A 12227-nucleotide genomic window follows, 5' to 3' on the forward strand; every position below is an offset into this window, starting at 1 on the left:
TATTTATAAATAAAATTATATACTATTGAGAGTTTTCTTTAAACTAACTGGGGGCAGGGGGAGGAAAATATGAAACAGTACTGGCCATGTATCAGTGACTGCTGAATCTGGGTGATGAAGAGGATGACAAACAGAGGGGCTCCAGCAGGTCTATGGGGACAGTGGGTTCGCCAACAGCTCTGCAGATGATCCCACCTCCTCCAACCCCAACGTCTCTCACATGGGCTGGGAGCTTTGCATGGGCAGAGGCACTGCCACTTGTTTCATTGTAATTATTTATGTGGCACCTGTGAGCACATGAGGTTTTCTTTTATCCCTGAATTCAAGCCTTTGATATATGACATCCACACGTGAAGCCAAGTCTTCTCAGGAAATAGCCATTTCATTCTTATCTCTCTGCTTTATACAGTTACTAAGTGACTCAATGAATCACTTGACTTGAGGTGACTGCAATGGTGATGAAAAGTCCAACCTCGCAAATCCTAAATCCTATAGGAGAAATACCTGTAAGAATAAGCGGAGTCCTGCGGGTGGGCCGCCTGGCTCGCAGAGTCCGGGAGATCATCGGCTGAGATGTTTTGCAGCCCTTCATCTCGAGGAGAATCGTGTGCACTTTCACCATCACCCATAACCTCTAAACAAAACCCATCCCCCACAAAGGATAAGCAGGTTAATCTGAAATATTCTGGCACCAGTTTTTCTGAGCAACTCAGCAATAAATTAGCATTGTGCTTTACAGTGAGAGTTCTTTGAAAAAGAAAGAGAACCTCAAACATTTAAACAAGATATTTATAGCAATGATAATATATCAAGAAAACACTTGTTGAGAAGAGAATGATTTTACTTCTTATACCAATCCTAATCAAAAACAATGACAAGTCTTTATTTAATAAAAATTATAATTCTGGCTCTGGTCAGTGTGGCTCAGTTGATTAAGTGTCATCCTGTGCACCAAAAAGTCCCCAATTCGATTCCCAGTCAAGGCACGTACCCAGGTTTTGGGTTCAATCCATCCCCAGTCAGGGTGCATGCAGGAGGCAACCGATTGAAGTTTTTCTCTCTCCCCCCCTCTAAAAAAATTAATAAAAACATATTTAAAAAAATACTCTAATCGGAATTAGTGAACCAGAGAACTGAAAGGGATCTCAAAATCATTTTATGCAACACTTCATTCTATGGACATGGAATCTTGCCCATAGAAGACAGCTGCAAACCCCTTGACTAGCCAGTGGCTGAGGGGACCATGTGTACAGGTCTCCATTCTCCTCCCCAGGGCTTCCCCTACTGCCCAGGGATGAGCTGGGAGGAATTCACAAATGCAGCCAGGACAAATCTGTGGTTCCACACTTGTTTTCAAGTAATCAATTTAGAAAAGGCATGTCTGTATAACATCAAAAGGAAAAAAAGCACAATAAAGATATTGTGCTTGTATAGAAAAAATATCTTTATCCTCAGAAGATAATCTCAAATGCTTCAGGAAAAACTATATAGAGAGAAATGTTAGAAAATGCTAACAACTGACAACTCTAGGTAGAGGAAATATGGACCTGCCCTGTATTATTTTTTCAACTTTTGTTATTTTAAAACTTTTCAAAATAAAAACTGTGCAAAGCTCACCTCTCCCAGACTCCCCCTCTCAATCTCCTTCCGGAGACACTCTGTGCACATACAAGCATACATACATGCAGTGTACAGGTTATGCTTTTATATTCTTTTGTTTCCTCTTCATTTATCTTGGGGATTGTACCATATTTTTGGGACAGCTATTCAAAAGTAGTGCTATTAAAAGGCTACTTTTAATTCAAATCACCTTTATCACTATGATACAAAAGTTACTATTCAAATCTTTATCATGGTTACCACCTGCACTTTCATAGCTGGCCACGGCTCCTTCACTGGGGCTGGTTCGTTTAATAGCATTCCTGTATTTGTCCAGAATATCCTCAGCAGCCTGAGCTTGTGCACTGAGTCTAGGGCTGGGATCATCTGCAGGGAAAGGAGAATGACAGAATTAGCTCCCCTCGGTTTGTACCAACTCTGATGTTAGTACGACACCAGGAGCATAATCCCAAAGGCCGATTAGGAGATAAGACTTAAAAAGAGCACATATCTCAATGTTAAGAGGCACCATGCAGCTACCTACTCCTCCCATTTCTAGATCTGAGAGCCTCGCCAAAGCATGGAATTGGGAGGATTAGCTCCCTTTTCTCATTATCACCAGAATTCTGCATGACGGTGTTGATATGTTCAGTGCAGACTCAACAGATGATGGGTTTCTAAAGTGCTTACACTCAAACCACTGTTATTAGCAACGCATGCTAATAGAACTTCCAACAATGCATTTTTATATGCAGACTTCATTTATTCAGACATCTCCATGCTGAAGGAACAAAAAAAGTACTCAAACTGAGAATTAAAGCCTTTTAAATAATAACAAAAATTGCCTTCCTCCAGTCTTGCTCCCTGGATTTCTCGCTCTACACCAGATTTGAAAACTTCAGATTTTCATCTGCTACCTCATTGGACCTCACCATGACAGCGTGGCTGCGGGAACACAGCACTTTGTGCATGCAGTGGTGTCAGAGGCACTCCCAGAGAAGCTAGATATTGTTGGGGAGTGCTGAAATTGTACCTGAGGCACACAGAGAAAAAGTTTATCACAATCACTTGAGGCAGCACTGTTTACTGACAGGACCGTCATCCTGTCAGCAAAATCGGCGTATTGAAATGTTTTCCTGCAGTCAAATTAATAGCCAGTTATCAAAGCAGAGCACTGCTACAGATCTATGGAACACAATCAAGTTCCACAGTGAAATGTAAAGTCCTGCAATAGATCTAGGCCAAGCAGGTAACTACCATAAATGTCCGCATTCTGGTAGAATCCCATTTTTTAAAAAGTCTAAAATCACATAAAAATCGCTAGAATTTATATGTGTGTGTTAATAGCAGCTAACATTTATTGAGCACTGACCATGTGCCAGGAACCGTGCCAAGCACCTTATAGGAACGATCTCAATCAATCATCACAACAACCCTACAGGGAGGTACTACTATCATCCTCATTTTACAGAAGAGGAAATTGAGGTATAAAGAGGTGAAGTACTTATACTCATAGGCTCTTCTTTTGTTTCCATGAAAAAAATATCTGGTATTTCTGTCTCTGTAAAATTGTAGTAAATTGGAGAGAGAGAATTTCCAAAGTAATTTAATCTTTCTGCTATAATGGCATTTGAATGCATGATCAGAGTCATGATCTGATCTTCACAATGTAAACTGATAAAACCTTTATCATTACAAAATTTTTCCTGGAGGGGGAGTCCTTTTTGCTATTGGTTTTCAGAGCTGTTGAGACTCTTTTGAAAAAGGGACAATTGAATTTGGCTAAATATAGTAAAAGCCATATGTTGCTTATTGACTTTATTTCTTTAACGCCATTCTTAAAAATTTTATCCCAGGGAAATAATCAAAACAAACAAAAAAATGTTGCCCTGGTAGGGTTGGCTCAGTGGTTGGAGCGTCAGCCTGCGGTTCCAAGAGACCGGGGTTCGGTTCCCGCTAAGGGCATGTACTTTGGTTGCAGTTTGCCCCTGGCCCTGGTTGGGTCGTGCAGGTGGCAGACACTCGATGTGTCCCTTTCACGTTGATGTTTCTCTCTCTCTCTCTCCCCCTCCCACTCTATCTGAACAAAAGAATGGAAAAATGTCCTCAGGTGAGGATTAAAAAAAAATGCTACATGTATGAGGCTGTGAGCATTAGTTTCATAGTAAAAGTTGGATACAATATAAATAGTCAAAAGCAAAAAAACACACATTAGCATGGTAACAAAATAATGTGATAGATCTTCTTAGAGCCAATAAAAATGATTTAAAAACCACTGTCACCCTGGCCGGTATCGCTCAGTGGTTAGAGCATTGGCCCACGGACCAGAGTCACGGGTTTGATTCTGGTCAAGGGCACATACCTCGGTTGCAGTTCGGTCCCAGCCCTGGTTGGGGTTATGTGGGAGGCAGTCAATTAATGTGTCTTTCTCACATTGATGTTTTTTTCTCTCTCTCTCTCTCCCCCTCCCTCACACTCTATCTGAAGATAAATGGAAAAATATCCTTGGTTGAGGATTTAAAACAACAACAACAACAACAAAACCTCACTATGTCTAGTAGAAGTTGGAGAGAGTACATGAAATAACTTGTGGTAAAAGAACACAGTTACAGCTCTGGTTGGTTTGGCTCATTGGTTAGAGTGTTAGCCCTTAGACAGAAGGTTCAATTCCCAGTCAAGGGCATATACCTGGGTTTCAGGTTTGATCCCTGACCCGGTTGGGGTCATGTGGGAAGCAACCAATCAATGTGTCTCTCTCACATCAATGTTTCTCTCTCTCCCTCACTCCTCTCTTCTACTCTCTCTAAAAATCAATGGAAATATATTTTCGGGTGAGGATTAATAACAACAACAAAAAAGAATATGGTTATATATATATACTCTGATTCAATCATGAAAAGCCATGTACAAATACAGAAAGATTGGGAGACAACATTAAAAAAAAAATAGTAAGAATGGTGGTATTCTGAAATATTGTTAAGAAATTTCCTTTCATAGCATTTAAAAATGGACTTAATAATAATTTTCAATGGGTCATTAGTTAGGATTGGGTAGAAGTTTTGACAGAGAAGTAAAATGGCTTGAATTATACACAAAGAAAATGAAAAATTTTATGAAAAAAATTTATTCTATTCTACTTAGCTTTCAGTTTAAGAACCAAGATTCAAGAAAAATGTATTGCCAAAAGACAAGTAAAAAATAATTTATTAACTTCTCAAAAATGATCAATTCAACATTATAAAAACATGAGGTTTCATTAAGAGTATTCCACTCTGTAAACATTGGTGATGTCCTAACCTAGGAACATGATAAGGAAACATAAATATTTTGCCAAAAGGATGTCTTTCCAACTCATCTCAGTCAGATTGTGAGTTCCTAAAGAACAGGGGTCACGTGTGATCTGACTTAATACCTACAACACTTAGCACAGTGCCCAGCATGAGTCAGATGTTCAACAAGTATTGGCTGATTGAATAAGATGGGCTTGACTGCTCTCAGCAGGGACCAGTGGCCTAGGAGCACAGCACCTGCTGTTCAAAACCCTTTATTCCAGGAAAGTCATGCATCAAAGCAGGGATGTGTGCTAGGACAAGGAACTACATCTAAATTTAACAGAGACTAGACATTAGAATAACATGCATTAAAATGGGATTCTACCTGTACTATACTGAGCTTTGAGGAGGATGTTCTTTTGAAACATATCCCATTTTTAAATAAAATTCTTCATTTTCACTTAGTAGAAAATAATTTAAAATCAAGATAAAGAAAAAAGAGGTGAGAAATTAATTTCCCTCTAGATGCTCTGTAGTCATTGGAAATAGTACACAGCTATCAAACTCAAGGTTGAGTCCTTAACACTACTATGCACACTCTTTCCTTTCAGGGTGCTCATTCATAATGTGACAAAAAGAAGCTGTAAAAATACAAATGCTGAATGCGGTAAGAACCCAACCCCTAGCTGTATTTTCCTTGGGTCAGATAGCCATGATAAAATGATTGAAGCTGTAAAAAATTGGTCAAGTTTATAAATTTATGATATTGTTTGAACAAACACCTTATCACGAAAAAAGGAAATGATTAGGTAAAAGAGAATCTCACTGTGATCCTGAATCATCAAGAGCTACAGATAAAAATAAATTTAGAATTCTACAATCAATGTTAGAGGAAACTATTCAAACAGTGATCCAAAGATTAAGGCATGCGCAGCACTAATACCATCATCACACTCTCCTAAAAGGCACTATGTTCATCATCCCACTGAGATGTCAAGCTGTAGGGTGTGTCTCGAGGCCCAGGATCAGGGGCCTCACCAGAAACGGGAGTCATGAGAATGAAGGTGATGATGGTGGTGGCGGTCTGCAGGAACAGTGCACTGAGACTCCCTGTGGCCAACTGGAAGCCACAGAGCTATGAAGAACATACTCCCCACTGTACACACACAGACACGCGCTTCTGAAAAGGTAACGCTTACAGCACCCAAGAAAAAGTGTTATGAAATATGTGCTCTGGGAATGAAGGAGCCAGGAAGTCCATGGGTCTACAAACCTGTGAGTGTTGAGAATCTGTCAGGCCCCAGATCATCTTTGTCTTTTTCTTGTTTTTCTTTCTTTCTAAATGGTATAGGAGCTGGAAATTAAATAAAGTCAGTAGTGTGACATATAACATACTGCACTACTCGGAAGACAGCAGTCATTTTGGAGTTAACTGGTGTGCCAACATTTCTAAGTGAAAGGAAGGTGAAAAGTTTAAAAGCTAAGAAATCCCAAGTGTCAACTGATAATGGCTCTTAAAATAGCATTGAAGGTTCTTAAAGAAGCGTTCAGAGTCGTCTGCCACAGGAAGAATGATTTAACGGGAATCTATTGGGATTAAATCAAAACCACTGCCTCTTAACCTCTGCTCAGAAACAACACATTCAAAACTCTGAGCCCATTCTCTCCTCCTCATCAAGTGGGCTTGAGTATGGCGTGAAGGTGGTGTTCCTCAGCTCCTGAGCACCGCAGGGCCAAGAAGAGGCCTTTGGAAGATGTCCCTAGCTCCATCCTGGATGATCTCTCCTTTCAAGAAGAGATGCCTTTGCAAAAACTCAAATCTCAGTATCTACTGGTACAATGCCAGGCTATTCACAAAAAAAGCAAACAATTTTATACAACTGCCTTCCAAAATAAACACTCACTAATATTCCAAGTATAAACATTCTCAAAGAATATAAACATTAAAAGCTTAAATTTATTTCAGGAATGTAAAGGATAAATTTAAAATTTTCAGTTTAATTGTGATAGCATCCCTTTTTCCTGCAATAATTATTGGCAATACATATGTCAAAAGTCCTACATGTCTTACATCAGGGGTACATGATATTTAAACAACCGTGACTTGCATGATTTCCATTTATGAAACCACTACCACTCTCTGCAAAGAACAAGAACTGTCACTTCTAAAGCTCTGCCTTAGCATTCACCTGCATGGAAACAGCTGGAAACAAGCCCAGCAAACCTCAGAGAGAGAAAGGAGTTGAGATGCTGGCTCTTTGAAAGAGATTTCGGGGCTTTGCTTCTTGTTGCTAATATGGCATTCTAATATTTTATCAAATTACCTTTAGGCATAGCAGAAACAAAACGTTTTCTCCACCAAGGTCTGTTCCTGTCTGATTTTTCATCATCGCTATCTTTGCGTTCTTCAGTCTGTAGGAAAAGTTTGATGCTTTATTTGGAGTTGGGCAGCAGGACAAATGACTAAGAAAAGGATTTCAGTTAGTCTGTGAAATATAAATACCTCTCAGGTTTGTCTTAAAAGCAAAACCATTATTATTGCTATATAGGAAGTCTCTAGAAAATGCAAATGTACCTTTTTAGCACCAGACAAGGATCTGCTTGAGGGTAGGCACTATTTCATCACTGTTAGTAAACTGAGAGCTTAATATGGAGCCTAGCCTAGAGTAGACACTTAATACATTCTTATAAGTAAATGCAATGCAAATAAAGATAGCCCTGGCCGGTTTGGCTCAGTGGTTAGAGCATCGGCCCACGGACCAGAGAAGCCCAGGTTCGGTTCCCCCTAAGGGAGCACACCTCGGTTGCAATTTGTCCCCAGCCCTTGCTGGGGTCGCGTGGGTGGCAACCAGTCAATGTGTCTCTCTCACATCGATGTTTCTTTCTCTCTCTTCCTCCCTCTCTTATCTGAAGATAAATGCAAAAATGTCCTCAGGTGAGGATTAAAATAATAATAACAATAATAATAATAAAGAATAGTAGAGATGGTAGCAGTATATTAATAATCAAACCAAGTCTGTACTGTGTGCCAAACACTGAGTGTAAGGATATATCTCATTTAAACCTCACAGTAGCCTTAGAAGATAAATACTATTATTAAGCCCTTTTTACAGATGAGAAATTTGAGGCTAAAAACGGTTATCAGTCATCTTTCCAAAGTTATACAGCATGTATATGGTACAGCTGGGACTCAAGCCTAAATCTGACCAACCTCAAAGTTCATGTTTTGATCACCAATTATGTTGCATTATCATTAAGACCACATGTCACTAGCCCATCATGTGACCTTAGATAAATTATCTAATTTGTTTCTTCATCTATACAACTGGAACTAAAATATTTTCTCTAAGGGCATTCATGTAGATGGGACATCACAACCCTAGGAGAGAGGTGAGGGATCTGTGCCACAGATGGTTTAGTAGTGGGGACGGGATATTGATTAGATACATGGGCACTGATCGAGTAGATATACATATAAAGAATAATAAAAACAGGTTTCTGTTGGAGAAGGGAGTTACAAATATGGAAAGGGAGAAAGATGAAATAAACTATTGTTTTTTTGACTAGAATGAAATTTATAGGTGTGAGCTCATGGTTCTCTACATATAAAAAGAAAGACACAGCCTGGCAGGTGTGGCTCAGTGGATTGAGCATCATCCCAGGGTACTGAGAGGTCCCAGTTTGATTCCTGGTCAGGGCACATGCCCAGGATTGCAGGTTCGATCCCCGGTGGGGGCCATGCAGGAGGCAACTGATCAATGTGTCTCTCTCACATTGATTTTTCTCTCTCTCCCTTCCTCTTTTTCTAAAAAATTAATAAAAAATGAAAGATATACATAAAAATACACATGTAAGTGTGTGTGTATGTATATGTATATTCTCTCTCTCACTCTCTCTCCATGGCTCTGTCTACTGCAAGGTCCTGGGAGCAGTAACATCCCTGTAGCAAAGAGCACACCTAGTATCCAGATCTTGTTTTCTAAAAACCATTTTCTACTAAAAGGAGAAATGGCTTACTCCAGGACTAGGATAGACACTGAACAAAATCACCTTATAAAATTTTGTGCCAAAAGGAAAGATACTCAAAGAATGATAGTAGCATATCAAAAGAACCTCTTACAGCTTAAAGGGGCTCCCACTGACCACACCAGGAACAAAAATAAATGACAGTAATAAACCCACTGACTAAAATAGAAAACCATGGGACCACAGATATAATTAATGAATAAATTAAAAATCTGATGAAGAACAGGATATTTACATATTTTCAAAGGTCCCCCCAAACACACACACAAAATACTTATTAATTACAAAGGAGAAGGAAACAACTTTACAGTGGGGAAGCCTGGCAGACAATACCTTCATCAAATGATCCAAATGACCACCACAGGTGTGAGACAAATCAAAATTGTGTGCTAGCTGATGCAGTGAAATGAGCACTGTCATGTTAGTGATATTCCTGTCAAAGATGAATCACCTGAAACTAGTCATGAGAAAACATCAAACCTAAATTCTAGAAACTGGCCTGTAATTTTTGAGAGTGTGAATATCATAAAAGTCAAGGGAAAACTGAGGAAATGTTTTAGACTGAGAATAAAATTACATGACAACTAAATATAAGGTGTGATTCTGAATGGGATCCTTTTACTGTAAGAATGTTACCAGGACACATGAATAGAGTGTGAGAATTAGATGTAGTAATGTGTCAATTTTAATTTCCTGATGTTGATGATTGTATTATGTGTAGGAAAAGGTGCTTGTTTGTAGGGCACTACACTAAAGTATTCACAGGTGATGAATACAGGAGCATCGGGTTGGCAACTTACTCTCACATGGCTGGGAGGAGGAGTGTTTTTTATCTACTTCCAAATTCTTTATAACTCTGTAATTGTTTCAAAATAAAAAATAATACCTCGTTGGAAAAGAAAAAAAAGAAAAAATAACAGCTAACTATCTTGGAAAGAAACTGTGATGTTTAAATGAAATCTGATATAAAATTATTTGGAGAAAGTTAAAAGTGTCATAAAAATTCAAGATACTTTACTACAAAACCAAAGTACTATAGGTTTCCTATGGATATGGTTGTTGATATACTAGATTGACAAATCATCTTTAATCATGACTACTGTCCATCCTTAATCCTAGATATATATAATTCATGTTAATTTCAGATATCAAGAGAATCAGGCAGACAGACATTAAAGCTGACCACAATCAGCAAATTCTCCTTCGAGGTCTGCGTCCCATACCTCTCCTCTTGAGGAGTCCTTACTCGGAGATGAAGATGACGAATGAGGTGCAGCCACCAAAGAAGTAGCACCAATGGCTGCAGCTGGAGGGAGTTCTCGCTCTTCAGTGCCTGGGCGGCGGTTCCAGCTGGGGTCACTCATGGGTCTCCGGACAGAAGACACTATGTCAGAGCTCCTGCTGCGAACTAATCTTTCAGGGTAAGAATGCCTTTGCTTGAATGCCTCCATTTCAGCTGGAGTTAAAACATGGGAACCAAAGTTTGGCAGCCTGGCCTCATTTCCTCCCACAGCTCCTTCCAGGATTGGTGGGTCTGGTGGTGGATGCGATGGCCTGGCATAGTGGACCTTTGGCCTTACCACAGCAGAAGCCCCTGGAACACAGGAAGAAGTTTGCAATTGAAACACAACTGATCCAACCAAGGATTAACAAAGGATTTTGGTTGCATTCTTCTGTCTGTGATAAGACAAGAGTCAACAAGCTCACTGGATGATCATTTCACAATACATACAAATACTGAATCATTATGTTGTGCACTTGAAACTAATATAATGCTATATATCAATTATATCTCAATTTTTAAAAAGTTCATTTGACAAGTTTACCTTCATGTGAAGACAGTGGATCAAACATGGCCAGCAGAGAGTCTGACTGAGAAGGGGGAGAGGTCAGATGGTGGGCACCTAAAACAGATGGGCAAACAGAACTCAGGCCTCAATGAGAGTTTCAACACAGTAAAAATGGTTCTGACATTCTTCCAGTTTTCAAACTTTTTTCAATTAGAACTTGCGAGGCATATCAGGGGGAAAAAAGAATTAATAAAGGTCAAATTCTGATTACTCCTAATTCATTTTATGTTTTTTCCCACATGTATGGATTTTAATTACACTTAAGTGGTTTATCATCCATATGCCTGTTACTTATATGGCCAAATTGTATCACAGTTTATGCAAAGATCACAGAGCCAGAAGATGTAAATCTTAAAAATTTTCAGAATGTTACAACTTTCCTGAAACTCAGATTCTGCCTATAAAAATAGGGGCAGCACTACCTACAGAAGGAATATAAATAAAAAATTGGAAAATTTGAAATTCTAATACTGCTCTCAACAAATGACAATTTATAAAATAACTCATATTAAAATGAATACTTCCACATTACACCATGAAATAAACTCGAACTTCTAAAGTGCACTCTCTTAGCTAGAGGGTAAAAGATGACTCCTCTAATCATATGTCTAAACGATCAAAATCAGAAATATTAAAATAGGTAAGTGTGCAGAAGCCAACACTTTCCAATATATAAAACCTGTTACTGTAGACTTTTTGAGTCTGAGCTGTCTTTTAAAAATTGTATTTGTTGACTTGAGAGAAGGGTGGGGGGAGAGGAACTCTGATTTATTGTTCCACTTATTTATGCATTCACTGGTTGATTCCTTTTTTTTAAATACATTTTTATTGATTTTTTTAGGGAGAGGAAGAGAGAAAGAGACAGAAACATCGATGTGAGAAAGAAACATCAATTGGCTGCCTCCTGCACACTTCCTGCTGGAGACTGAGCCCACAACCTGGGCATGTGCCCTGACCGGGAATCAAACCAGGACCTCTCAGTCCATGGGATGATGCTCAATCCACTGAGCCACACCGATCCGGCTGATTCTTATTTTTTTTAAATTGATTTCAGAGAGAGAGAGAGAAACCAATCAGTTGCTTCTTAAATGCACCCCATCCGGGGATAGAACCTGCAACCTGGGTAATATGCTCTGACTAGAAATAGAACCCACCACCTTTGATACACAGGACGACACTTCAACCAACAGAGCCACACCGGCCAGGTCTCATTGGTGGATTCTTTTTGTTTTTAAATATGTTTTTATTTATTTTTTTAGAAAGAAAGGAATGGAGGGAGACTGATTTGTTGTTCCACTTATTTATGCACTTGTTGGTTGATTCTTGTCCAGGGATGGAACCCACAACCCTCGTGTGAAGGGATGATGCTCCAACCAAATGAGCTACCCTGTCAGATGAGCTATCCTTTTTTATAATGAATGATAGTATTATTCCTTTTGATTTTTCCTTTTGTTCTACATCTTATATTTATCTTTCTTTT

At 39.1% G+C, this 12227-nt stretch overlaps 1 protein-coding gene across 9 annotated transcripts in view; it reads right to left on the bottom strand.

Annotated features, from left to right (window-relative positions):
- The window catches only part of GAPVD1 (GTPase activating protein and VPS9 domains 1), an 82106-nt gene that overhangs the window by 11260 nt on the left and 58619 nt on the right, over window positions 1-12227 (bottom strand). For 6 of the 9 annotated variants that reach the window (XM_036260315.1, XM_036260312.1, XM_036260316.1 and 3 more), the window contains 6 exons: window positions 10724-10801; window positions 10121-10491; window positions 7196-7283; window positions 6145-6225; window positions 1864-1986; window positions 505-634 (listed from right to left, as the gene is read on the bottom strand). In XM_036260315.1, the coding sequence (XP_036116208.1) occupies window positions 505-634; window positions 1864-1986; window positions 6145-6225; window positions 7196-7283; window positions 10121-10491; window positions 10724-10801 (871 nt within the window). Of the gene's footprint in view, window positions 1-504; window positions 635-1863; window positions 1987-6144; window positions 6226-7195; window positions 7284-10120; window positions 10492-10723; window positions 10802-12227 lie in introns of those variants that run through there. The other 3 variants (XM_036260317.1, XM_036260314.1, XR_004959462.1) reach the window with 2 other exon arrangements.

Source organism: Molossus molossus, unplaced genomic scaffold, assembly GCF_014108415.1.
Source record: "Molossus molossus isolate mMolMol1 unplaced genomic scaffold, mMolMol1.p scaffold_m16_p_14, whole genome shotgun sequence".
NCBI lineage: Eukaryota > Metazoa > Chordata > Mammalia > Chiroptera > Molossidae > Molossus > Molossus molossus.